Genomic DNA, 26,464 nt, shown 5'->3' on the forward strand with positions numbered 1-26,464 from the left:
AAGTTTTATAGAAAGAAGAAGAATTATAAAACTATAGCTATCGAAGAAATCACCGAATTAGAAACGACTTTAATTATATATCTTAAGCGTCTAATAAATTAATCTATAATATTTATATAGTCTATAATATTTATATATTAACTATTAGCTCTATAATCGCCAGCTTAATCTAATTAAATTTAAATATTATTTAACGAAATTTAAATGAATAAATAATTAGATATTATAATTAACGATATTAAAGATTATTAAAATAATATAAAGAATTATTTAACTTATATTAGATATATAGAGAATTAAGTAAAATAACTTACTTTTATATTAGCTGATATAAAAAAAGAGATAGCGTATTTAATAGAAAATTAAAAGCTTTTAGAGGAGATATAGAACTTTATATTAAAAAGTCTTATTAAAAGCTTAATAACTTACGAAAATAATATAATATATACTCTTACTAAAGCTATATAAAATATAGCGAAAATTTATTAATAGATATTAAAGAATAATAAAGAGTAATAATTACTTACTAATTAGGAATTTATAGTATATAATAAGTAAAATAATATCTTAGAGGTCGACGAGGTTAATATAGAGGTATATAAACAACTTTTTAAGATTATAGAATATATATATAAATAATATATAGAATATATTAGAAGCCTTATCGAAAGCGTATAAATCGAAGAAATTTAAATCTAAGTTATAGAAGGATAAGTTATAATATCCTTCTATAGAAAAACGATTTCTTCGCTTTATATTAAAAGTATAGTCTTATATAAGATATATATCTACTCGCCCAGAAATTACGTAAAAGATACCTGTATTTCGCATTATTATCGTATTTTAATTAAGACTTTAGTTAATTTCTTAAAGACTTCTTTAATCGCTACTAAAAATACGCAGTCGTGCTTATAAATTCAAATAAAATTCCTCCGCAATATATTCAAAATCGCAAAATAAACCCCCAACGGACTTAAGGGCGCTCGAAAGAATAAAATTCGATATATATATACTCTTCACGGCGTCTTAAATGATTAATAAATAGTTATATAAAAATTCGATAAAGTTTAACTCTAGAAGATAGAGGGCGCAGAAAACGAGAGCACTCAGTCTTATATGCGTCGGTTCTATCATTTACTCTTAGTATAAATATCGCTTGTAAGAAGGTCAAATAAACGGGCGTAAAGGGTCTAATCGCTCGCGACTTTAAAGAAGACTTCGTCTCTCTTAATATATAAATTTCAATCGAGAGCTATATAATAATAATAAGATATATTAATAGTTTAAGCGATAACTCGAATAATTTATATATATAATAGAATAAAGGCGAGGACTCGATAAAGGTTAACTTTAACTATAGAAAGTATATAAATGATTTGAGCATCAAAATCTCACTCTATAATATTGAGATATTGATATATAATAGAAGATCAAATTTCGAAGCGAGTTACGTTCTTATTATCTCTAAAATAAATATAATAATTTATTAATAATACGATTACTCGATAAAGATCTTTTATAAATTAAAGACTTATCTTTAATTACTATTTAAAGGCGTTAGAGATTTAAAGATTTTATATTTATTTAAAGCTATATTCTACTATAACTCTAGCACTTAATATTATTTTATTAAAGCGTCATTTTTTTATAGAGACTAAGTCTATATAAGAAGATATAACGTAACGTTAATAAATATAAGCTTTATTTCTAAAAAGATAATAACGATAACGTCTAGATTTCCCTTTAAACACTTAATTAAGTCTTTTAAATACTCTAGATATCTGAAGTATTTTTATATCTACTATCTTTCCTTCATAGAGGCTATAGATAGCTTTATTAAGACTATTTAAATACGTAATTATTATCTATATTATATCGTAAAATTTTTTATAGACTAAATACTAGAAATCCTCCTTATCTTCTAGTCTTATAATTCTTCGAAATATTTTATTAATAAAAGTCTAAATAGTACTTCGTTTACGATATTTATTAAGTCGTTTAATAATATAAGCGTATAATCGAATTCAATTATAAGAGAGAGTTGGATGCTATAATAGTATTAAGTTATAACGCCTTCGCAAATACTTAAATATATTATTAAAAATAATAGATAAATAGGCTTCTAATTATTTAAAGATTTATATAAGCTTATATAATAATCTAAGCTATAAAAGCTTATATAGTATTAAATATAAAGCAAATTTAGAACTAGGGCGGATTCTTTATTGATAATTGATACTTTCTAGATTAAAATAGTGTATGAGAATATATATTTCATCTTTTATAAAGCGTATGGTTCTTCGTAATCGTTTAGAAATCTATAAATTCAAATTAAACTCGATTTGCTTATACTTTATTAAGGGAATATATTTATAACGTAATATAGTGGCGATTATAGCTTAATAGTCTAGCAATATAACTATAAAGATTATTATAACGAGGATCCCCTTATTAAAGAAGTTTATAATATAAATATATAATAAAAGAAGAAGAATAAATGAAATCTAAATAGATTTATAACTCTTCGATAAAGGTTTCGCCGAAGTTCGTGATATTACCTAATCGGGTTAGCGGTAGAAGGATAGGGCTATTCCCATTTTGAATCATTTCTTTTGAAAAAACTGCTAAACCTCCCTACTGACGCATAGAGGCTGCGTGCTTGGTGTATGTTTTTATATTTAGCGGTGTAGACACCGCTGTGTTGTGAATTTGCGTTGCCGTTATAATGGAACGCACCGGAATGAAGTATGATAGTGAAAGATTATTGCGGAGGATGGGATATATAGACACAAAAGTACAGGAAAAGTATGGCAGTGATATGTAGGAGAGAATGTGTAGAAAAAAGCACTGGAATAAAGTATAACAATGATATGTAGGGTGGAATATATAGATACAAAAGCATCTGTGATATTGTAACAGTGTGGAATGAAATATGAACGTGGTGGTAAGAGTTGCGGTATTTATCTACTGTGAAGCCCATGCCAAGGCGCGCTAGGCCTCATCTTTCCGAGTAGGAGTGTGTTAAGAATCGACCCTGTGTCAGATCTCAAACGGACAAAAAGAATCATGATCACGCAACGGATTCACAAGACCCAAACAATGTGAATTCGAGCTTCATGAATTAACTGAACACATACTATGGGAACACTGACTTTCTTTGAGACCAACAGAATGCTGGGTGCAATAGATGTCAAGCACGATGTGAATTTCGAAGACAATCATTTACCTTTGCCACCTCGGGCGCAAGTGAATACCTTACTGTCCGACCGATCTTAGCGCCGGGCGATCTTCTCCAAAGCAGTCCAACGGCCAGCCATAACACTTGCTCCTGCCCAGGCTCACAGGTGTGTGTGTGATTCCTACATCGGGGGACGCCCCTCCAGCCATATTCTATAGGTCTAGAGTTCCCAGTCGGCCTTTCGGCCGTGTCCGGTCTTTACGTACAATGTGATATCTAGAGTACCCCCTGGAATCAGGCTCACGGGTGATGTCCGCCTTTATTGAAACAGTCTCAATAGCCGAATGGTTGGCTGAAAGTCCCCGTGTCCGGACGTGCCAGAAGCTGTTCCCCCTGCACCCCTTAAAGGCTGCCTAACTTCGCCTTCATGCTCCCAAGAGTGGGTCTAGTGTGGCTTGGCACTACCTACATACCTGTAGGTAGACGGGCCTTCACAGCATCCTTAGGCCTTCATGGCTGTTACTGTGAATCATATCATTCAGACCGTGTTCCAGTTCAAAATAAAAGGATTCAACGCAATTGTTCGGAAAATCTATCGAACAGGTTCAATCTTCTCTAACACCGCGCCTGAATTATAGAATTTCAACAATGACTTACCTTGCAGATCGACGAACCTTTTAAGAAAACTTCGTGAACAGAGTCACTTTTTTATAGCACCGCCATCACCGCGCCTAGATGATAGGAATTAGTTTCAAGTTTTCGCTCTATACATGAATTTTGCAATATTGTCTTAGTTTTTAGATGTATTATTAGAAGTAGCTATTGTCATGGATTGTTTCTAAGAGATGTGGTAAAAGTTATATATAGGGGGCGAAAACCTTTAATGAAAATGAATGAGTTCTATATAGCGTCAGAATAAAGTGATTGTCTTCACCGACTTTTTCTAGAGGACGAAAGTTATAGTGACACTTCAAAAGTTCTATGAATTAGACGCGGTGTTAGAAGATATTATTTTATCTACAATACGAGATTTAGTATTTCATACGTTGAATTCTCTTTATTTAATATCCTCTACTAGAAAGACTTATAGTATTCTATGGAGTAGCTATAAAAATATATATGAACAAAACAAAAGAGAGCGTTCTCCTGCTACGATTCCGAGTTATCCATACGCACGACTTTTGCTATATTCCCTAACAACAGTCGAGAGAAAATCAACAAGCTAGGTGCACCTACTGGCCAGCGGAGCTCCTCCAGGTCCTAGCAAACAGACTGGACTATGTTAAAAAGGTGACATTCTCGAAAGACAACGCGTCGGCAGCGTGCTTGGTAGAGAGCCAACATCGTCAACCGCCGAGATTATGCGGAGTGCCTTGAACCAACATGATGAGGTGATACGACGACTCGAGGGCAGGTTGGCTGGGTATCGCAACCGAGAGCGACTCGCGCAGAACGGCGGCGAACCGTTGAGACCGTCCGACAGGGCCGGCCTTGATTCACTTCAGAGACGTCTACCGCATTTGCATGAGCTTTCACAAGAACTTCATACCGTGGCGGAGCGGATGTTGGCGGAGCGTCAAGAAGATGCGGAGGCCCCGGAGAGGTTTTGGAGAATTAATCCGTCCGTTCTACACATCACATACCTGATATTCTAACAGACTACACCAATTACTTTCTGCAAACCTTGCTCAGCTTCCGCGTGAAGGTTCTATACCAATAACCACTGGATCCGCAAGCGTCTTTCGACATTCTTGTGACCGCAGACACGCCTCCCGCTCCAGTTGGTCTGAACCGGGACACAGTGAAACTTTAGGAGCGACATCAGCGTCGTGATTTTTTTCTTCCATCCTGAGAGGATTTCAAGAGATCCTAACATCGGGCCTCCGTCTCGCTACCAACTGGACAAGCCTCAGATCCCCAGAAGTTTGCCTGGCAATCCGGATCCTCCGTCGGGCAATGTTTCTTTGTATTCTCCGTCCGCGCTTAATACTCCACCAACCTTCCCTCGGCGAGCGCGACGACTTCCTCACACAGATAGACCCCACCGCAATGCCGAGCATTACGGGGTATGGGATCCAAAATGAGGTTTCACTTCGCCACCTCACTTGCCAACCTCAACCTCTTTTCCCGACCACAGCCTAGGCTCCATCTCCTGCGCCATCATGGAGTCCACGAAGAAAGAGGAAGTAGAGGAGGATACCGTCAACATGGAGAACACCATCAACGAAGCCACCGAAGTGAAAGGTGCCACCCAGGTCAAAGCGGAGGATGCAACCCAGGCGACCACCGGTCCACCCACCCTCGACGAGACGCTCGCGGGTAAGTCATCGCATCCCCGCCGCAACGGCACCAGTCCTCCATCGCTTACCCCCTCGACCGCAAGACCCCATCGCGTTCCGCCGCTACGTGGCCGTCCTCGCCGACCACACGCCCCAAGCACCACCCGACCTCTACGGCGACGCTTTCCGGAACTGGGAGTCCCGCCAGCTCCGTACGTCCCTTCCGTCCTCCTCCAAGTCCGCCGTTGAGTTGCGAAAAAAACCCCATCGGGATGGCTGACGCTTTGCATTTTCCGCGTAGTGACGGCGACGCTCAGCCACCTGCTGGCCGTCTTCGGGGACCAGGACGATCCGCGACAGCACGCCTGGTGGTTCTACGAAGCCTGGCTCGTGGTGAACAACACCGACTACAAAGAGTCACCCTTTGTGTCTTTCGGGTCGGCCAGGAGTCTCTTCGGGCGGTAAGGACGGACGCTACCTGCCCCACGCGGACCGGCTTTGCTGACTTGGGGAACAGTGAGGTGGATGGAAGGCGTAAGTGTGCGAGGGTGGCGGCCGGCCTGCCCGAGGTGGGGACGAGGGGTTCGGGAAAGAGGAAGACGGCGGTGGAGGACGGGGGAGGTGGGGGCAAGAAGAGGAAGAGCATGCTGGAGTGAATGGGGGTGTGTGTCATCTTACCCGTGCGGTCGAAGGGTAGTGTGTCCTTGCTTCGGGTCACTGTGTGCAGTATGCATGATCTAGCTAGCAACAAGCTTCATTGACATTCATCCATCACGTCCTCGTTGCATCCTCATAAGTTGGCGGAGGCCGTTTGACAACCTCCCGGGCTCCGTCCTCGTCCCCGACAATCGTCCAGTCGTCGTCGGTTCCTTCTTCTTCTTCTTCTTCGTCTTCCCGCACCTCCACTTCTCTCCGCAAAGCACGCATACCCGGTACGACAGGCACGCACTCTCCCTCGTCCCTGACCTCCCCCTCCCTCGGCAAACCCGGCACACGCTCCCCCACCAATTCCACATTCATAGAAAATTCCACATTCATAGAACTACCCCAAACATTCAACTGCGCCACTCCACTCCCCTTCACTGCCGTGAAGCTGGGCCCGTCCTTCAGGACCTGCAAACCCTCCCATTCGTGCTGGACCCGGCCGTTGTTCAAATGGGAGATCACTTCTCCCTCCCAGGTAGAGGGGAAGCGCACCTTCAACCCGCCGGAGCTGCCGCGAAAATCCGTGGAGATTCCCCTGAGACCTGCTCGGGGACAGTTGACGCAGGGATGAAGAGTTATGGATGTTGAGCCAGACATGCAGCGTACGTCGACATGAGACTTGGAGCTGGGCTGACCTAGCGGATATAGCGAAGCGGCAATACTGCCGGTCATGGTGGAGACATAGGTTTTGTAGTTGCTATGGTAGTCACTCGGCAATTAGTATCAACTTCCTTGAGGTCCGTTCAGTACCGATGGTGCCGGAACTATGAGTCGCGTTTTCAATGCAAGAGAAATTTGTTTGGAGACTGCAAATTCTTCTCAAACCAGAAAGTGACAGACTGAAGACGGCTTACTGGACAAGCGCCGCAGTGATTGAGCCGGACATAGACTTGAGAGAAGAGTTGAAGGGGCGCTCGGGTGTCGCGGTAGAAGGGTCGTGGAGGAATGGCGCCATCGTCACTTTGATCGAGCCTGAGACGGTGTTTAGACGAAGCTCGGCCGGGGCTTTCGAAGAGGAAGCGGGATGGGGTACTATCGTGATTTCGATGGAACCAGACATAGTACTGATAGAGAGGAGGTCATAGAGTACGAAAGTTCCGGTCACACTGTTAGACATCTCGCTGATAACGATGGAGCGTGACATGATGGAAGACTAAGCCAGCGGCTGTTAAACCGCAGTGGATGATGTGTTTAGGCCTTCGGTGACTCTACAGTGTCTTGAGAAAATGCGAGACGTTGATGAGCTTGTGGTGGTACGAGCTGGAGATAAAGGTTTGGTCACATGCGGCCAAGCGATGCCAAGCCGGCAAACCTGCTACAACTTGTCAATATTCAGCCGATTGGACAAGCAAAGAAAGTAAAATATATACAGAAGCTGATGCACTGGACGCAATGAACACTTGCAGATGGTCTGCCTGTCTCACAGCATCGACATCTACACGCCGCCCACGATCGTCCTTGACACCTTTCTGCTGACCCTGATTCACAACATGCGTTAGGCCTTTTTATAGTCGCTCGCTAAAAGGTATTTCTCAGGATTCACCACTTTTCAGTCGAGTCAGCGGTTGATCTAGATTCAAGCTCCCAGTTTCAGTCGAGATGCCGTACCCCACTTCTCTTTCCGTTCTTAGCTTTCGAATAGAATATGGCCTCGTTGCATTTCCGCTACCTCTACAAACGTGGATGACCAGGGCTCGGAAGGTGGGCAAAGCGGCTCTGTTTTAATGGTTCTCTGGTGAATGTGCGTCGATGTAGGAGAAGGAATGTGATCTTTATTGCTCGAGAGTTGCAGATTTCAGGAGGTCCTCGGTCGCCAAGATGCCCTTGACAATGGGAAAAATGCGTTATCAGGACGAATGGCGGCCGGGACCCTAGCGCGAGATCAGAATAATGGTAGCATAGGGGATGGCTATAATGTTGGAACCGCTGTCAGCAATCGAGGTACTCCTATGGGACACTTGCCAAGGCTTCGGTGTCTTACGCGCGCCAGCAGAATACACCAATCATCCGGATTGACATGTATTTTGCCAACCCGCCGCGAAAGACAATGTGAAATGACTGCAACGCATACCAATGGCAGGCAGACCACAACACAAGCAGAATTCTTGGGGACGAGAGGTTCATGTAGATGCGCTGGCTGAAATGCATTATCCTCTGCTTCTGCGAGGGGCAGGCATTTTACGCCAAGATGTTATGCAGCCATGTTTGAGTCCGCCGTTCGAGCGAAATCGACCGACAGAAAAGAGCTATGCGTTCAACGAACATTTCCATTGACGCTGGACCTAGGAGAAGCACACATTGAGATCCACATGGTCCTGGCTGTGGCGCGTGGCCGTGAAGGGTCGAACAACACTGATGTCACTGACTTCAAAACATGCCACAGGCAGGCGTGCTTCCAAACAAGAGTTGCAGTTGTAGCTGTCCGAGTCCTCAAGAATCGAGATGAACGAGAACGAGGATTAGATGCTGTGATTGGCAGAATCTCTATCTGAGCTGGCTTCATATGATCGAGGGATGACAACGAAGATGTCAAGCCTCTACGGGTTAGCATGCTGACTTTACAGCCTTCGTAAGAGCGTAGTAAGCGGAAGGCGCTAACCTGAAGGGACTTAGCGAGCTAGGCACGTCTGAGTGACGGGGCACCATGAGGCAACTCGAAATAGACCTAGTACCTTCTACCAACTACGTCTGATATCGTCAAGGAGCTGTCGCAGTTGTTTCGAGGTGACGAGTGCTCTTAATGCTTGATGTATAACACTCCTCTCGATTCTTTCTCCACGTCTTCTTTCCAGAAGAATTCCTGCGGGACGAGGTTAACGACGCAGTTTGTGTGGAAGCTGAGAGGGACCTGCTCGGCGCGCACCGGTTCGATCGGTGGGTGTAGATGGCGAAGATCCGGAGAAGAAGAGCAAAAAAGCGCATCGTTATGACTGGGTCTCAGCGTAGCAAGCGCACACATAGTCACAGCGTTCTTCCCTATTCTATATCCTTTTCCAGGCCCAACATTTTGCATTCCTGCGCAGATTAGTTTTAATATTAGACACAGTTGAAGAGTAGAAAGAGACTTTCGCAGCAAGGACTTCTTCCGAAATGTACGTACCCTAGGATTTCTCTCTTGCTTCTGCGGTAGTGGAGTAAGCAAAGCTATTACCGCGACATTACGTACTCTAAATGCCCCACATCTCTTGTAAGAGACTGGATCAAAAGTCATGAGTAGAGAGAGAATTTGCGAAATTTCCGAGTCCCGCAGTGGAATCGGCAAGTAACTTTTCAGAAAGCTTACACCGATATTGGGCTTCATTCCTGAAAAAGATGTTATTGACCTCCCCTCCAGTGTGAAGTTGTCGATGCTTTAGGGGTTGATACCCCTTCGACCGTCACCTTCCTTGACACAAAGCACACGATGCTGATCTATTTCACTTCTTGGGGGTCATGTGTAATCACCAAATAATCAAAGTGAGAGATAAGCATGAAATGCATTTGGTTCCTAACCTGACTAGCACACAGCCCTTTTGCTCCCAGAAGAAATCCTCTCCCAACTTCCATCCATTAAAATCCCCAATTCTCACTTATATGTCCCGTTCACACTATCTAATGCGGCTTTCGCGTACAAGTCCCCGTGCAATGCCATCCTGCCCATGCCGACACGCCGTAAATTGGAGGGGGGCACTTTTTGTCATGATCACAGTAGGAGCTCCATCGCAGTCCGTGTCGTGGTTACAACACTAAACAGTATCTGTCGGCAAGGGATTTTTCCTTACGGAAGTAGTCGATGAGGTAGTAGTAGTAGTAGTGGTAATCACAGTGACGAGAGTCGATGGGGCAACCGTGGTTGTCTCAACAGCAGTCGATGTAGAGACTGGCACGGAAGAGATACTGGAGCTGGTGCTGGAGGGAACAGTGAGAGTAGAAGTCTTGTAGGCCGTCGACGCGGCGGTGCTGGTACTTTGCTGGGAATGGCTGGAGAAAAAGGAGTCCAACCAATCCTTGGGGCCGTGGGGCATTATGGGAATTGTTGACTTCTCAGCACTTTCACATTCCTAGACGATGTCAGTGTGGGACCGTGTGGAAGGTGATAGTAAGTGCTTGGACGGACCTTGAGACCGAGATCTTTGGGGGGTGCGGTGTTGGCGTCGCAGCAGAAGTATTTGTTGACAATGTTCTTGTTTTCGCAGGCACATGACTTTCGAAGAGGTCAGACTAGATGTTGGGCAGAAGTTTATTTCACTTACATCTGCTACCTTGGAGCAGTCCTGTTTGCTACATGGGCATTTGATCTGGCTATCAGCTAGCGCCAAAGAGACAAGAGGGAGAAAAAAGCAGATCAATTTCATCTTTGCGATGTCGGAAGAATGTGGTGATTGGAGGTTTTCGAAAAGTAAGACGCTGAAGCTTGGGAGGGGAAGGTCTGCTTTTATAAATGTAGGAGTAAATGGAAAGTTTGTCCTAGTAGATAACGATTGAGAGAGATATTCATATAGCCTGAACATGGCCAAGCTCTTGGCTCTCAGATACGGAGCTTGGCAGCGTCATTTTCCTTCGCAAATACTGGATTGAGAGCGTTTGGTTCCGCCTAGTATCCAAAAACGAGAAAGATTGAGAGATCCAGTGTACCTCTGCCGCACGTTCAAGGCATGATGATTGGGCATGCAAAAAAGCAGGGGCACGGTCTTTCTGTTGAAATGACGGCGTGTAAGCATCTTACTAGGAGAAATAGGTCTTTGAGCAAGAGCACACCAGACGCTGGAGCACTTTAATCATCGCTGTGCTGCATCAGTATGGAGAAGAGCCATTTCGAGTGTCCCCACATACACACTAGAGGGGTACCAATGGATCCTTCTGTAGTGGATCATCGTCGAAAGAGTGCGGCCCATTGGGCGCCCGCCGCATGATCTGTTCTCCGCCACCGTAGAATATCATGGATTCCCGGCTCACAACCATCCTTTCCTGAAGCTGATAGGAACAAGCGCCCATAGTTTGGTTGAGCCACTAGGGTCCAGGCCCCAATAGGTAGCTCCGAGGGACCGGAAGCACCTTGCTATCTCTCTTGCTGTTGCCATTCTGCCCGGTACCTCCACCCCCAATATATCCATCGGACTCATTCAGCATCCTTATCGTAGCAATGACCTCAGTTGGATCCGAGAGGATCCAATCGGCATCTGTGAGCTTTTGACTCTCGCCTATAGTTACGGAGTATACCGTGTCTTTGGATAGGCCAGAGTCGCGGAGCGCACAAAACATGTCTGAGAATCAATCAGCGGATCAAAGGTCTGTAGAATAGGCATCTAACATACCCTCATCCGTAACGTCATCGCCAAAACAGAGCACAAAGTCCGGAGGCTTCCCTGACGCTGCCCTGATTTCGTCCACAAGTCTCTGCGCTATCTGTCCCTTATTGACAGACTTCAAGCGAGCTTCGAGCACGCACTTTCCATTGATGAATTCCAGGGGTGAAATTGTGCCGATAGTGCTCTCCAGATCTTGCTTGCACTCGGCCGCCTGCAAAGTAGCATAATCCTGACTAGCTTGACGGAAGTGCCAGACTACGGCTGCACGTTTCTTCTCGATGCGTGAACCAGGAGTCAGATCTGTGTACCTCTGGAAAACCTTGGTGACCTCTTCTTGCCAACTCATGTCGACTTTTGCAGTCAAGTTCTCCCAGCCATCAGATCCTGGCGAGCGTAGAAATGATCCATGTTCTGCAACGAGGCCTACTCCAATCAGACGACCGAACAGTTGTTCGAGGAAAGACTGGTCGCGTCCACTGATGATCCAGACCGCATTCCTAGGATCTGTTGCGAGAGTTTGGATCGACCTAAGAGCATTCTCTGAAAGGATTGCAGCAGCAGGGTTCTCAACTATGGGCGTCAGAGTTCCATCATAGTCGAATAGCAGAAGACGTTGCTTGGCTGATGGGTAAGTCGCCAATATATCTGCTTCTTCCAATCGCTGTGCAACCATGTCTGTGGTTATTGAACGGAGTAGACAAGCGACCGACTGGCAGTGTCGACAACTATTCAGACGAGAAAATTTCTATTGCGGGACGCCTTTGTTCAGATGTGGAATGATGAGTGGTAGACTGTATGTAAGGAGTGAAGAAATATTGTTTTCTTGCAGTCGGGTACTACTTAGCGGTCTCATACCTTGAAAAGAAAGGAACACGGGCTCCTTCCCTTTCAAGAATATCATTGTACACTTGAGCAATTGACCAATCTAGGAGCTTCTCAGCGGCGAATAATTTTGCAATACGATGGTGTGCAGGGGATTATGTCCATATTCCACCATTTTTGAAGGGCAGAGAATCCATAGATGTTGATTTAGTAATAATTTAATACTCACACCATATCAAAACACTAAATCCACCCTTGGCGGACTTTTAGCCACATCGAGGGAATTTGGCTGCGACGACGGCAACTGATGCAGACCGACAGCAGCATGTCCGCATAGTCCAAAGATGCGTTGCTCATGCATCGATCCGCACTGCATGTCTGGTCTTGCTGTCAAACAAGGCTCCGTGGGTGCTTCTACAACTACCATCTCCGGCGTCTCTCAAGTGCTGGCACAGTGCCCGTGGCCTACAGCGACAAACAGGTCATAGAGACCTTGGAACCATGGCCAGACAGCAGTGGAAAGGCGCTGGCCAGAAGGGAGGTGGGCGCCAAAGACATCATTGTCGACGACCTTGCTGCCACACTTGAAGCACATCGAGCATCGAACAGAGCAGCTGTCATTCGAAAGGTCAAACCACGCGCAATTGATCCCGCAGGACCAATACTGCGGCCATTGCTGGGTATGGGTGTCGATGGAGGTAGCAAGGTCAAGAAAACACACGAAGGGAAGGAGCATGAACCGGATCAGATGTGGCCAGCAGACTCTGTGCAGGCCAAAGAAAGATACGGAAAGTCAGGCTCCAATGTCTTTGTCAAAAAGACCGATCCCTTAGAGTATACTGGCGTTGCACAATGGCCCAAGCAGCCTTGGAAAATCAAGCAGGGCTTCAAGGACATCATGTCAATGCAGCGGCCCTGGCTGGCATATATGGAAACTACGAATGAAGACTACCTCGAGCGGTTCGTTATAGAAAGCCACCGAGGGTGTCGTTAGCTGATATGCATTATAGCCTGACGAACGAAATCAAAGCCTATGAAGCCTACATGAAATTAAGTCCACAAGAAGAAGCGGCTTCTCAGCTCGTTATCTCCGACGTCAATTCAGTCGCGTGGAACGAGTCAGAGATCAAGCCATTGAATTTACTCGGATCTCGAAGCACTGGTCTGGCCACACCAGCCTCCGATTTCGACTTCAGCTTGACACTGCAGAATGTTCTTCCGGGAGGTTGGAAACTTCCACCCAGCGAGGCTGGCGTGCCTCAAGCGCAATCTTCAAACCATGACAACAAGCTCAAGGCTGTGAAAGCGTTATGGAAGGTCTACGGGCACTTTCGCTCCTCAAACAAGTTCAGCAATACCGACTTCGTCCGGTATGCTCGTGTCCCTATCATTCGGTCTGAGCATGTTGCTACAGGGCTAGACGTCCAAATTCAGACAATGGCCCCGTATCAAGCTGCGCAAGAATATACTGCTGCATACCTATCCGAGTTTCCGTCGCTGCGCCCCTTGTACATCATCCTTCGGTACTGCCTTCAGCTACGAGATCTGACGACAGTCTTCGAGGGCGGTCTTGGCTCTTATTCTATTTTCATGATGATCGTCACTGCCATGAAGCACTCAAGCGGCAAATTCGCTCCAGACGATCTTGCCGGTCAACTATTGCATGTGCTGGAGTTTTATGGCAAGGCAGACCTGTATAAAGTTGGCTTTTCGGCTAATCCACCACGTGTCTTTGCCAAGGGAAAGCAAGTGTGGTCCATGGAAGAGCGGATAGCGCAGAGAGCTTACCCACAACTAAGCGGCATCCGTCAGATTCAAAAGTTCAACACACGGAAGCCATATCTTCTGTGCCTACAAGACCCAGCTAATGATCTGAATGACCTAGGCAGTAATGCGTATGCTATCAAGCACATTCAAGCTACCTTTAATCAGGCAAGGAAGAGCATCCAAGCCGCTTTGGAGCAACAAAACGGAAAGTCAGATGACAGGGCAAAGGGCGGGATATGGTCTTGCTTGGACAATTTAGTAAGGGCAAACTACAGACCGTTCGAGGTGATCCGGAGCAGAGTAGAGCGATGCGCAAATCACAGCGAGCGACATGACCGAGACTACTCGAGAGAAAGGATCAGTAGAGAATTTAGGAAGCGGGTTAGTCGGTATAAGGCATCGCAGAAGAGGACGACAATCTTCCCAAGCAAGCGCTAGAGGCCATCGACAGAAACGCAGTTGAAGGCGTTGATCCCGAAGATGGCTTGAGTGATGGTAAGAGACTTGCTCGGCCTCGTAAAGAGCTTGCTCGCACTCGAGAAAGTCATGCCAGAACCGAACGTAGACAGGCAAGAGCAAACGCCATCGCGGCCAAGAAAAAAGAGGAATTACAGAGGCTGCATGGGACCAATAATGATGAATACGGCTGGGAACCATCGTCACCAAGTAATCCGAAACCATTGCTCGAAGCCATTGCGGCGCCCAAGCTTGCATTGGCAGCAAAAACCACTGCCCCCAAGCGCGCACTTCATGCACAGACGCAGAACCGAGACGGGAACACACAGAGGACGGAGACGTCTACGCCCAATGCGTCCCGCAACGACCTAACCCCGACGCGTTTGCGCAAATCAAAGCCCGGCAACAGGAAGCGTCCTCTCCATCAAAAACTGCAGAAAACTCTCCCGAGAGCCCCCCCCCTAATTTCACACGGAAGGGCGAGGCTGCAACGCTCGTGAGGAAGACGGATGTGAACAAGTTCAGTATGCGGAGGGCTATGAAGCCTTCGTGAAAGAGAGAGGAAGGGTCGGCGGATGTCGCTGAGAGGTTGGAGTCTGATGGGGTGGTTTTGCCTCGGCGTCAGCAGGATCGGAAGGAGGGCTCTTGCTGTAGGCTGAGGAGGAGGAGGACGAGGAAATACAGTGGGAAGAGAAGTTTACAGATAGCCCAGCAGAAATTTACCCACATTGATTTCATTTTCTCAGACTGATCAAGTTCCCGTGGTCAGCCAGTAGAAGTAGTTTCTGCAGCTAGATTGATTGAAGAGCTCCTACAGCAAATGTACACAGCATGGTCCTCCCGCCTTCCGATCTTACAGATATCTGCCGATACTGATTCCGACAAGCTCCACAACACAACAGGTGATAAGGATAGTAAGAAGGCACGAGCAAGCAAGCAAGCCAGTGCCCTCAGCCAATTCATCCAACCCATCGTCTCTATCCTCCCGTCTAACACGTTTACTCCCGTATTATCCTCCCGTCTCGCTCTCCTGTAATCCAATCATCGAATGCTCATGTCGTCGCCGGTGCACTTCCCTCACCACCACCCCCAGAGTAATCATTTCTCCTCATGATCCCCTCCACGGGCCCCAGCAGTCTCTGAAAGCCTTGTTTTCCCAAGTACGCGACCTTGACCTCCCCTCCATGCTTCGCAGCAACAACACTAGCAGCTCTCGGCTTATCATCCAGCAGAGCCAGCTCTCCGAAATAATCGCCCTTCTTATACCTCTTGACAACGGTATCGCCGCTATCGCTCTTGTAGACCTCCGCCTCTCCACTTTCGAGGATGAAAAACGCTTCTCCAGGGTCACCTTCGCGGATAATGGTAGCCCCAGGTAGAAATTTCTGCGTATCCAAAGCGTCCGCGATTTTCGAGCGTTCGTAGAGGGTAAGAGTTGACAGCAACGGCACCTCCTCCAGAAAGCTCTCATACATCCTCCGTCTCTGAAACGCACTATCCATCAAGATCCGCCTAAACGTGACTCTGTCCAGCGACCACAGCGTACTCTCTTTCTCCGTACTCACCACGGTCGCCGCCCGCGGCGCATTATACATCAACGCCAACTCTCCAAAGCTACCTCCAGGACCAATCGTGTTGACCTTCTGGCCCATACCATCAGGGCCAGGGGTGACGTGCCCGGCAGGGTTAACGTAGATATCGAAGGCGCCGCGCTCGACGACGTAGAAGTAGTCACCTGCGTCGCCTTGGGTGATGACTTTGATGTCTTTGGCCGGGATTGGCTTCTCGACCAGGGCGCCGAGGACGAGGTTGGCGGAATCGTCGTCGAGGTGGGAGAAGAGGAAGTTGGAGCTGACGGAAGCACGCAGGCGAGATAGCTGGTCTTCGGTTTTCTGGTGATAAGGCGCTTTCCAGTTGCTATCCTGGTGGTGGGTAGGCGTGAGGGATTCGGCGGAGACGGAAGTTCTGCGCGTCATGTTGTAATTATTTGGGAAGCCTTGATCGTCTGGGCCCGGCGGACGGAATGCCGAGGGTGGTTGACTGTGGCCGGAGGAGGCATTGAAGGAGAAATTTGATGAGTTGGCAAAGGGAGAGCCGGGGGCAGCAGCTGCAGAGGCAGTGTTGGTGGGAGAGGTGATGGTGTCTGATTCTTCATCTTCATGGACGTTGGCCATGCTTGGAGAGCGGCCAGAGTTGAAGCCTCCAAAGGGGCCTGAGCCGCCGGGGAAGGTGGATTCTGCCATTGTGGAAAGAAATGGTGGCTTCGTTGTTTGTTTGTTTGGGGGGAGGGGTTTGGAGGAAGAGGAGGAGGAGGTCGAGAAATTGCTCAGTGTTGGGTGATGGGAGGATGCAAGTGAAATGAAATAGATGGTATCATTCAGGGAAAAGGTTGGAATTCAGGTGGAGACAGTGGAGATTGTGAATTGTGATGCAGAGTTGCCGTGGTTAGGAAATCGAATAGGCAAGGAAGGAGCGTGAGCGTGGGTCAAGGAGGGCAACAGAGATTCGTGCTAGGTAGGTGAGATGAGTAGAAGAGGGGCAGTAAGTGGGATTTTGAGTAGGTATTTGATGGGCAAGTCGTGACTCTTCAACGCTACGAGGCTACTTAAGTTACTTAAGTCAAGTTTGTTCATAAGATCGGCAAAGCTACATTTTCTTTTCAATGCATCTGCAGCCTATGGCAAGTGTAAGCATGACCATGTTTACTTGCTAAAAGCCAGTTTCAAGATATGCAGGCAGCCAGGAAGGATGCTTGCCAGGACTCTACAGCCAATTCAAGGCACTGGCAACACTGGCAATCTCACTACTCTCACGACCATCCTCCGAAAATACGTGGAAGCAGTCGATAGTATCAAATGGGCTGGTGAAGGGCATTGTGGACGTGGCATGTGCTTATCATTCTCGCCATGTACATGTACATGTATTATAATGCAAGTCAATTTTGGAGTGGCAGGTCGCTTGTCGCACGGACAATGTGGGGAAAGGTTCGAGAAGCCTTCCATCGCCTTCCAGAAGCTTTCCTCTTTCCGAACACTTCATTCTGCCCTGTCATCATTCAATCAACCAACATTGCGAATAAGCCACAAAGTATCATTTATCCTATCTTGCTTCCATGTTAGAATAGTCTCTTTTTGCTGTGATTAGGACCGTTGGACCTTGAAGCTTCCTTTATTTAGCGCATCTCCTTCTCTTCCTCCTAATTATCTGACTCTTCGATAAGAACGTCTCGCCTTCCGTCCAAGTCCTCTCTACCCAATAGAGTCCAAGATACGGCATCCGTAGACTTTGGATCGATGCACGATGCCCTGGAAAGCCGTAGATTAGGTCGAGTGGTAGAATTCGAATCCGAGTAGAGACTGCAGCTCGCGCGTATACGTCTTCTTCGTCAGTCCCATCTTGAACCTCAATGACAGGATCCTCTCAGAACCCTTTCCGAATTATACACCTTGCCTAAATCTCTCGTCCCTTCATCATCCAGCCCCTCTCAATCTCTCCCTCCACCTCCGCTCCACGTCAACCGTCGCAACCTGCACTTCCACTAATCCTCCCACCCCCGCTCTCCACACCCTCTCACCGCCCTCCAACTCCCCCCTCCTCCCTTCCTGCGCTCTTTTCCTCTCCCTGTTCACTTCTGTCGTAGCCTCCCTAGTCTCCACAAGCTCCTTCTCCACTTCTTTCAGTAAAGATTCCAACTGATCATTGGCAACGAGCCACGCATTCTTGCCGAATTGTTCCAACAGCTCTAAAGCTTGTAAGCGGAGAGTGAGATATGAGGAGTTTACATAGGCGGCTTTGAGGGCCGAGGCGTCTGGGGTGAGGCTTGTTGTGTTGGCTTCGTAGCGTCTCAGGTCTATTGCTTTTAGGGGCTCGTTGGCGGCGACGCGGTCGAGCTCCGATTGTATGAGAGGTGAAAAACTGGTTGCGGGAGCGTCGAGCATTAAAGGGTGCATAACCGACTCTGCGTCTGGGGACAAGGAAGAAGCTATGAGTCCATGGGCGGCGGCAGTTTCGGTGTCATTGAGTGCGCGGTCGACATCTAGGTTTGCAAATCAGCTCAATCGTAGAAGATGAAGAGTTCTGCTAGTACAGGGCAAAGAGTCGTAAGATTCTGTAGTCAGAGGCATGAGTGTGACTTGGCGAGTGAGATTTTCCTTTTGAATTATGTGTAAAGTGTTGAAGAGAAGCCGGCCAAGACATCTCTTGGCGCTAGTGCTGTCACTTCAAGATCGACTAGGTATCACAGTCCGCAGCGACAGCCCGATGGGAGTGCTTGGCAAGCACTTCTGCGAGTGTACTCTTGGTATCACGTGTGTTTGACCAGCACGCAGAATCGATTTACACGTAGGTTCGAAATCCTATAAGGGCACAAGGTCGCCAGCACGAATAATTTCTGGAGCAATTTACCCTGCGTTCAACACGCGTCGCCTACAACGTCCACTCTACGGCATCCAGAGACAGCCGGCCCACTGCCTAGCGAAAGAGCACCGGACATAGCGGTTCACTACTGCGGTTTACATCTCGGACTCTTAATGAAAGGCACACGGAGACGAAATGTTGCATTGAATTTGATATTCGCAAGAAGAGATAGAACCCGTCTAGATTATATAGACAATGCAGCAACAATCGAGGCTTGGTATCATGCAAAACGGACCATCGAGCCCCCTCAAAGCCAATTTGACCCACCGCGTGCGTCTTCCTACTCTGTCCAATACCCATTACCCCTCTACAACCGCTGGAGTAATCCCATTATCAACGTTACTTCTTATCACTAAACTTCGACTTCAATTTCCCAAAGAATCCACTTGCTCGTTTCGCTTTCTTGTCCGCGGCCGTAGAATTTGCTGCAGGGCTCGGTTTTGCTGCAGGGGCGGCCTTGTCTGGTTGTTGTGATGTCTGAGGAGCAGCGCTGGAGCCCACTCCGGTCGTCACAGTTGGCTGACTTTGGTTTTGCGTCTGCTTGATGGGCTTGGTCATCGGAGAGATATCTCGAGAGTCAGGCTGGGACTGCACTGCTTGCTTCATTGAATTTCCGGTAGCTGGTGTTTGGGCGGGCGCTCCAGCGGTAGTGACGGCGGCAGAGTCCTTGGAGATTGGTGGTGGAACATTCTCGGATCCAGTGGGAGCTGGAGCAGTCTCGGCCAACGCAGCGCTTGAGGAAGGGGCTGGCTCTCCAACACCATCTTCCCTCTTGACGTCAGACAGCAGTTCCTTCTCCATTGCACTCTTCTCTCCGACCATTGTCTTGTCTGCGGCTGCCTCTGGTGATTGATGAGATTCGGTGATAGATTCTTGGACAACGTCTGGCACCGTTGGAGCGATGGCAGACCCTCTGTTCATCTCGTCGATCGAGTGCTGTACTGACGCTGGGAGACCGTGAGAAGCTGTAGCGGCGGCAGCCACTGCACCTCCAGCCGCAACACCTCCAGCGGCCATCGCAGCGTCCTTGCCCATGCCACCACTGGCGCCATCGGTGCCTTCAGATGCAGCTACACCAGTGCTTTCAGACGTAGCTGGCTCTTCTGGGACTTTGGTCTCGAGCTCTTTCTCCATTGCAGACTTTTCCTTCACAGCCTCCCTGTTTTCACTGGCCTCTGGACCGAATCCAGCTTCTTGCTGACTCTCCTGAACGATCTCAGGTACCCCTCGCCGCTCCAACGGCACGTTACCCGCAAGTGCAGCCGTTGTGCTTTGTGCTCCAGCGGATTGTATCACTGGGCCTTTATCTACTTCTGATGCAACTCCTCCTCCCATTGGTAAGCTAGATTCAGGAATCATGGTTCCTCCGATCCCTGGCATCTTGAACATTCCTCCCAGAGCTTCACGCTCGTGGTCCGGAGTGACGACACCTGGCAGCTGTGGCGCACCCCCTGCGTTCTCATATGACTCTTTGTCCGTGGTTACGTGCGATGTTGTAGTATTTTGAGTGAACTCGCTGGGGTGAGGAACTTTCTCGCCAGGCTGTAATGAGACCGGATTCCCAGTGCCAGTGGTGGCGGGGAGAGGAGCTACGCCAAAGGTCTGCTCAGAGCCCTCTGCGCTCTTCTTGAGTGACGAATCATCACGAGCAGTCGAGGACACAGTGTTGGAAGTGAGAGTATTCGGATGAGGGACTTTCTCTCCAGGTGCCAAGTTGACGGGGTTACCCATACCAGAAGTCGCCGGAATCGGATCGACGTAGAATTCTGATGCGTCATGGAACGGTGTCTCGGCCAAGCTGCCCGGTACATCAGAAGATGCTGACTCTGGCCTTACATCTCGTTCTGCTTCCTTTGGCACATTGCCCGCCAAGCCTGCAGTAGTAGATAGAGGGGTAACTCCGGACATAATCCCTACAGCTGCTGGGCCTGAGGAGTGTGGTCCTGTGATGTTTTTGGGAAGGAGGACGTTGTTCACGTTGCTTGCGCCGTCACTTTCCTGAGGAGCTGTATGATCTGTCGTCCAGTTGCCGTCAACGACAAACTTGAACAGAATAATGATCAGCGAATGTGCTCAGTCAGAAGATCAAGTCGAACGAGATTATGCACTACAAAGCAAAGAAAATAGGAAGTCGTCCTTGTAAATTCACTGCAGCTCGATTCTAAAGAAAGAGAACATTATGGATGTCAGCAGCGTTGCCTTATCGCCGAGCAAGACCCTTTGCGCTTGTTTTTGAGCTAGTCGAGCAGCGGAAGGAACTCGCGCATCCACCATTTTATGTAGCGTGGGTATGTGGAAACAATGGCGTTTGACCAGCTCAATCCGAGCCTCGTGGATTGGCCGGATTTCTTCGCGGAGTACATTCAAAAGGCGCAGCTGTGGGGTAACGTACTTTGTAAAATATGTTCTCTTTCGACAAGGGTAGCTCTACAAGCTTCTCGAAATATTCACCCTTGTTTTCCAGCTTCACACTCTTTGCCCAATCGTCGAATGTGCCGGTCACGTAGACCTCATGTGCTGGATGATGCCTATTGTGAGGAGAAGTCAGCGGGCTTGGCTTTTACGATGAGCGCGCTATTGTGCCACGTCTTCACATGAAAGCCTTCTCCTGGCTCTCTCATTGACGTCTTCGTGGCTGCTCTCCGATCTGTGCAATTTCCCAATGTCTCCCAACGCACCATTTGAAGACGAAGCTCCCCATGCTGGCCCCGGGACCAGAGGCCTCAAGTTGTACCGAAGACTCAGAACGCTCTTTGACCGGGCTTGTGTCAGGTGGGGTCAGAGGGTAGCCAAGTGCGAATTGGTAGAGCTGGCTGTTGATGTCGCTCCTCCGGCTTGCTGGTCGAGGGGTGGAGTGTGCTGAAGACGTTGCGCCGGATTGTCTACGTGATGTAGAACGGCTCGAGATGGGCGGAGGGGAGCTTGAGGTATCAATGATGGCGACTGTGATTATAACGTAGCAATAGAATGTGCAGGCTCTATAGTGATGCTTGTGAAACTGAGGATGACTGTAAGGTGCGTCAACAGAGACGGACGTTTCCCTTTTCTTCCTGCAATTTCCCCCTGGAGATAAGATAAAAGTTCGGCAATAATGCTAGCGTTCGCTGGCGCTTCTCGCCGGGGGAACAGGGTCTTTTGAAGGCTCCATCTTATCTGGATCCGTCTATTGGCTTTCCAGGATTTGATGGAACCCGGAGTCATTTGGTGATCCGCTTCACTGAGTGGGAGAGGATTGAGTATAAGGGAGTTTGGCAAGTGGAAGACCTTGCGGCCAATCGATTGTAGGGTAAGAATCTATTTACCATACGACAACGCTCAAGGGAATGCCGCGCAAAAAGACAATGTGCTCCTTAATTCATTCGGTACGCACACATCAGGGCCTTCCTCAGCTCCATGACCAAGCTATCTCTTCGATTGGAATGCCATGTCATCCCTCCTTACCCGTCCACAGACTCGTAATTCCAGCTACTGCGCTCTCCATGCCCATCGTGGACATACCACCGCCATCTTCTCTTTTCCTTTGACCACTCAATTCCATCTGAATATGTCGATGTAGGTTAACGAGCCAGTCCACGTAACTCTGCGCCTCGTTATTTCGGTCCTCCACCAGAAGCCTTGCAAACTCATATTCAGACCCATCGAGGCCCTGCCGGGCTAGTTGGATGGTAATTCCTTTACTTCCTCTCACGCTCGCCCAGTAGGCTAGGAGGTTGCGGACTTGAGCATTCAGATGCGTTTCTAAAGTTGGCAGCGAGGACATCATAGGATCCAGCGATGACAGCGACGTTTTTCCTTCCCCAAAAAGGTCCTCTAAAAGATTAGGTGAGACGTGCGCGTGGAGCCAGAGAAGGCAGACCTGGCCATCGTCCACGAGGTAGGCGCCACCTTCTTCTATTCGGGAAAACGAGGCTCGTATTGCAGGAGGCACAACCAGGTGACCCGTAACAGGATGTGGGAAGCCTGATTCCGGCGGGAGAGTATGTACGGGGAGAATGCGAGGGTAAAGGAACAGCGACAGTTCGAGCGGCGAAGCCGATTTGAGAAGGCGCATGGTATGAGTGCGGCGGTCGGAAGGTTCGTGACCAGCCTTGAACGCTCGTGATTTCATCAAGCCGAGGACATACATGCTGAATTCCTTCAGATTTTCCGGCAAGACAAGCTGACCGGGAGGATGTGAACCAGAACCAGTCTTTCGATACCCTGCCAAAATATCGATGGTCTTCTCAGTGAGTGCATTGCGAACATCCTTGAGTGGTCGCTCAATCATTCTTGTCGCAGCTGTGAGAATGGTTAGCAAAGATGGAACGAAAAGCTCCAGCACGGATTGCTCTCGCCTACCCTCTTTTGCAATAATGTTGACCACAGCATCTTGATCAATAAACCTCATGCTTTCCATAGCCCCTTCACTGACTCCAGCAACTGTATTCGTGCAGCGAACGCGACGTTCTCCACTAGCCGTAGTGTATAGCAGAGCGCACTGGAAGTGAGCGTCCAATTTGGCATCTAGCTTGCCGTCATAGCTGAACATCACACCCACTGATTTGTCAGAATCTATGACACCAAATTCGAGATCAGCACCAAAATTGTGCTGTAGGAAGTTGCCGTGGTATGATGAGACTTGTAGGCCGTTCGAGCATCGGACTTTCATAAGCGCTTGGTATCCTGTCTCTCGGGTGAGGGTATGCTTGATCTCTTGCGCAAGCTGGAGCGAGTCGCGAGGCGCAATGTAGTTAGGATAAAAATAAGTCTGGCCACCGGAAACTGCGGAGAGATGACCTGATCCAGCCATTAGCCACACAACAGCATTAAATTTCCAAATACTGATGAAACGAACCTATGGTGGCAATATCCATGTATTTTCCGGCTGGAGCAGCGATAAAGAAATCGACGCCAACACCACTCTCGACCATTTTGCCCGCAAGCTTCTTGAAACCAGGATGGTCTGTCTGGAATAGCTTTTTCTCGGTTTCGATACCGTGCAAATCATTTTTATCTCTGAGGAACAGCCTGCCTGGCCCCCATGTCGGTAATGATGCTAAGGAACACACTATCTTTCCACCTGTGGCGCTCAGTGACGACAATGCCGACTCCAATGTAGGCAGCAGAGCCGGCTCTGGATTCTTGACGTGCGAAAAAAGGGCTGGCAATTGCGTGAGAAGAGAGGTTATAATCAACCTAATGGGTCAGTCTGTCTCCGACGTGATATTGGAGACAGGAGACGTACTTTGATTTGTATGGGTCGACGAAGAGTCCTTCGCTACCGAGTGGCACGAAGGGATCCTCGATGTCTGGCATTACGAGCATTTGAGCTCTTTCCAAATTCTCCTGCCAATTGTCAGCTATGCATGGTACATGTTTCAGTCGACCACTTACATTACAATTATAGAAATGCATAGCTTTGTCAAATGTCACGAATCCAATTTTGGATCCAATAGGGATTCTTCTCTTCTCCGACGCATTTTCGCTATTTGTTTTCTCGTCATCTACATCGTCTTCGTCCTCACCATAAAGAGCGCTGAGAACGCCCTCACAGAATGCTTCTAGAAAACCTTTGCTAACCGCATCTTGACTGACATCAATGACAAACAGCCACCGTAAGCCTACAGGTTCCTTAGCCCAGTACTCCTTTGGCACCAAGTATTCCACAGTCCCTGTCGTCAATTCGGGCCGTTGTGCTCGATCTACCCTGACGCCACTTGGATCCGTGGGCGCAAAATATTCTGGAATGACATCATTGGGAAAGGTGCACATATTACAGACAAGTTTGTTGCCGCCAGATCGAAATGTCATGAAAGGATTAATGTAGGCTCTGCATCTACTGCAACGAGGAGGACCCAGTTCTCCAAAGTCGAGGACAGGTATCGGTCGTTCCCCGGCTTGGAGAGGAGCCAACGGTTGGAGGACCAGCCCCAATGGTAGACCGGTCTGGGAAAGGAAATTTGATGTTGACGGGATATTGTTGAGCGTGAGTCTGGCATATTTGGGGGACGAATTGCCTTGATCTTGGGCAACGAAAGGCACAGCCCCGGGTGGGGGGAGATGTTGCTCCATTGTGGGGTATATGTGATCTAGGTAGTACTGTGCAGCACCATCCCGAGCTCGTGGTATGCTCGGTATTTGCTCTGGATCCACTCGCCCTTGAGCTGATACGCCAGGTCCGCTAGGCGCTGGCATCGGTGTAGCTGCATTTGCGACCCCTGCGCCCGAAGACTGTAGGCCCGGAGAGAAAGAAGGAGCGGCTTGCGCAGGGAATTGGTTCATAGCGGGTGTAATTTGCTGGCCACCGTATGGATTGCCAGCCCCCGTTTGCTGAGACGGATCCTGATTCACGTACTGTTCGGCATTTCCCGTGCTCTGGTTGAACGCTTGTGAAGACACCACCGGCTGGTCGATATTATGATATGCGTGCCGGTTTTTCTTCTTATTCGGTCGACTTGCAGCAGCACCGTCCCCTCCTAGACCCATTCCTCCCATTTGTGAAGTCAATCCCCCCATTGCACCTTGATCCTCCATCGTAGCTTGGCTCTGGAGAGAGAAGTACCCCTGGTCTTGGCCCGGTGTCCCCTGATATTGATACCCATTCTGGGGCGTTTGGCCATACTGGCTGTGCTGGAGACTCGGGGTGTTCTGTGGATAATGCGACCCTCCTTGCTGGTACCCAGGCGGAGTGGGAGCTACTTGAGGACGGGATTGCGGTGGTCCTGACGGTGTTCCAGATTTTGCTTGTCGAGGGTCACCGCCTGGGACTTGGTAGCCTGCTGCATTGTACTGGCCGTAGTGGGACATTGCTAAGACAATCCTCCAATCTCAGCACTGCGAAGGTCAGCAAGACTGAGGGCTACTGTGTTTGGGGCGCGAGTCCTTTATCTTTCGAGACCATCTCCGTGGTATAATTGGCTTTGTAGCCCATGGGTCGGTGTGCTAACAGCTTAGATACCTGATGACTAGAAAGCGCAAGACATGAAGAGTTGAAGGGCGCTATTGGAGAGGCAAGTTGTCTAGAAAAAGTTGCCGAGATGACAAAAATTAACGGCACCCTCACGGCCCTCAACCTCGCGTGGAGTCATCACGAATCTTCAATCTCCAGAACCTGAAGACAAGATGTAATATCTTGAAGTGTTTGAAATATCATTTTGAGTAAATCTGCAGGCAGAAATATCATGCCAGAGTGGTTCGTTGTGAAGATGAGTATACTCAGGGCAATTTGAAGCTTGACCTCTACGGAGAATCAAAATTGCAGAGCCTGCAATCGATACCTTGAAACTTGATACTACCTACCCAGGTCAATCCGCAGCAAGAGCGTACTGAGATATGACCTATCAATACTAACAGATGTCACGTTGCCTTCTACTATGGAGGATATGTTGCGATGGCCAGAAAGCATTTGTACTCTAATATATCCAACTCAGACCAATTAACAGTACCAGACGAGCCAAGGCCTAAGAGGACGTATCCATCTGGATTAACAGTATCGATCTCCATTCAGAATGTATATCTGAAACCCTTGCTCTTCACTAGCGATCATGGCGAACAAAAGATTTCAGAGAATATAT

The 26,464-nt window shown here is 48.0% G+C and overlaps 8 protein-coding genes across 8 annotated transcripts; 2 read left to right on the forward strand and 6 right to left on the reverse strand.

Annotated features, from left to right (window-relative positions):
* Positions 1–5,340: 5,340 nt before the first annotated feature.
* On the forward strand, positions 5,341–6,113 carry HO133_005744 (uncharacterized protein; the record flags this gene model as incomplete). Its single annotated transcript, XM_037296651.1, has 4 exons — positions 5,341–5,497; positions 5,562–5,669; positions 5,759–5,918; positions 5,975–6,113. 4 exons carry the CDS (start codon positions 5,341–5,343, stop codon positions 6,111–6,113), a joined length of 564 nt encoding a protein of 187 aa, XP_037147832.1.
* Positions 6,114–6,228: 115 nt separating this feature from the next.
* Positions 6,229–7,306, reverse strand: HO133_005745 (uncharacterized protein; the record flags this gene model as incomplete). Its single annotated transcript, XM_037296652.1, has 2 exons — positions 6,229–6,859; positions 7,017–7,306. The coding sequence occupies 2 exons, from the start codon at positions 7,304–7,306 to the stop codon at positions 6,229–6,231; spliced, it is 921 nt and encodes a 306-aa protein (XP_037147833.1).
* A 2,421-nt stretch (positions 7,307–9,727) lies between these two features.
* HO133_005746 (uncharacterized protein) lies at positions 9,728–10,166 on the reverse strand (the record flags this gene model as incomplete). The annotated part of the gene is made up of 2 exons (XM_037296653.1): positions 9,728–9,831; positions 10,040–10,166. The coding sequence occupies 2 exons, from the start codon at positions 10,164–10,166 to the stop codon at positions 9,728–9,730; spliced, it is 231 nt and encodes a 76-aa protein (XP_037147834.1).
* An 811-nt stretch (positions 10,167–10,977) lies between these two features.
* HO133_005747 (uncharacterized protein) lies at positions 10,978–12,123 on the reverse strand (the record flags this gene model as incomplete). Its single annotated transcript, XM_037296654.1, has 3 exons — positions 10,978–11,115; positions 11,197–11,405; positions 11,457–12,123. The coding sequence occupies 3 exons, from the start codon at positions 12,121–12,123 to the stop codon at positions 10,978–10,980; spliced, it is 1,014 nt and encodes a 337-aa protein (XP_037147835.1).
* A 504-nt stretch (positions 12,124–12,627) lies between these two features.
* HO133_005748 (uncharacterized protein) lies at positions 12,628–15,048 on the forward strand (the record flags this gene model as incomplete). The annotated part of the gene is given in 4 exon segments (XM_037296655.1): positions 12,628–13,232; positions 13,283–14,424; positions 14,436–14,876; positions 14,933–15,048. 4 exon segments carry the CDS (start codon positions 12,628–12,630, stop codon positions 15,046–15,048), a joined length of 2,304 nt encoding a protein of 767 aa, XP_037147836.1.
* Positions 15,049–15,547: 499 nt separating this feature from the next.
* On the reverse strand, positions 15,548–16,738 carry HO133_005749 (uncharacterized protein; the record flags this gene model as incomplete). The annotated part of the gene is made up of 1 exon (XM_037296656.1): positions 15,548–16,738. One exon carries the CDS (start codon positions 16,736–16,738, stop codon positions 15,548–15,550), a length of 1,191 nt encoding a protein of 396 aa, XP_037147837.1.
* Positions 16,739–17,965: 1,227 nt separating this feature from the next.
* Positions 17,966–18,619, reverse strand: HO133_005750 (uncharacterized protein; the record flags this gene model as incomplete). Its single annotated transcript, XM_037296657.1, has 2 exons — positions 17,966–18,531; positions 18,583–18,619. The coding sequence occupies 2 exons, from the start codon at positions 18,617–18,619 to the stop codon at positions 17,966–17,968; spliced, it is 603 nt and encodes a 200-aa protein (XP_037147838.1).
* A 631-nt stretch (positions 18,620–19,250) lies between these two features.
* On the reverse strand, positions 19,251–25,697 carry HO133_005751 (uncharacterized protein; the record flags this gene model as incomplete). The annotated part of the gene is made up of 7 exons (XM_037296658.1): positions 19,251–20,954; positions 21,304–21,439; positions 21,590–21,854; positions 22,353–23,687; positions 23,746–24,086; positions 24,136–24,236; positions 24,285–25,697. The coding sequence occupies 7 exons, from the start codon at positions 25,695–25,697 to the stop codon at positions 19,251–19,253; spliced, it is 5,295 nt and encodes a 1,764-aa protein (XP_037147839.1).
* Between the last annotated feature and the right edge of the window lie 767 nt (positions 25,698–26,464).

Source organism: Letharia lupina (assembly GCF_014066315.1).
Source record: "Letharia lupina isolate WasteWater1 chromosome Unknown contig_22, whole genome shotgun sequence".
Lineage (NCBI taxonomy): Eukaryota > Fungi > Ascomycota > Lecanoromycetes > Lecanorales > Parmeliaceae > Letharia > Letharia lupina.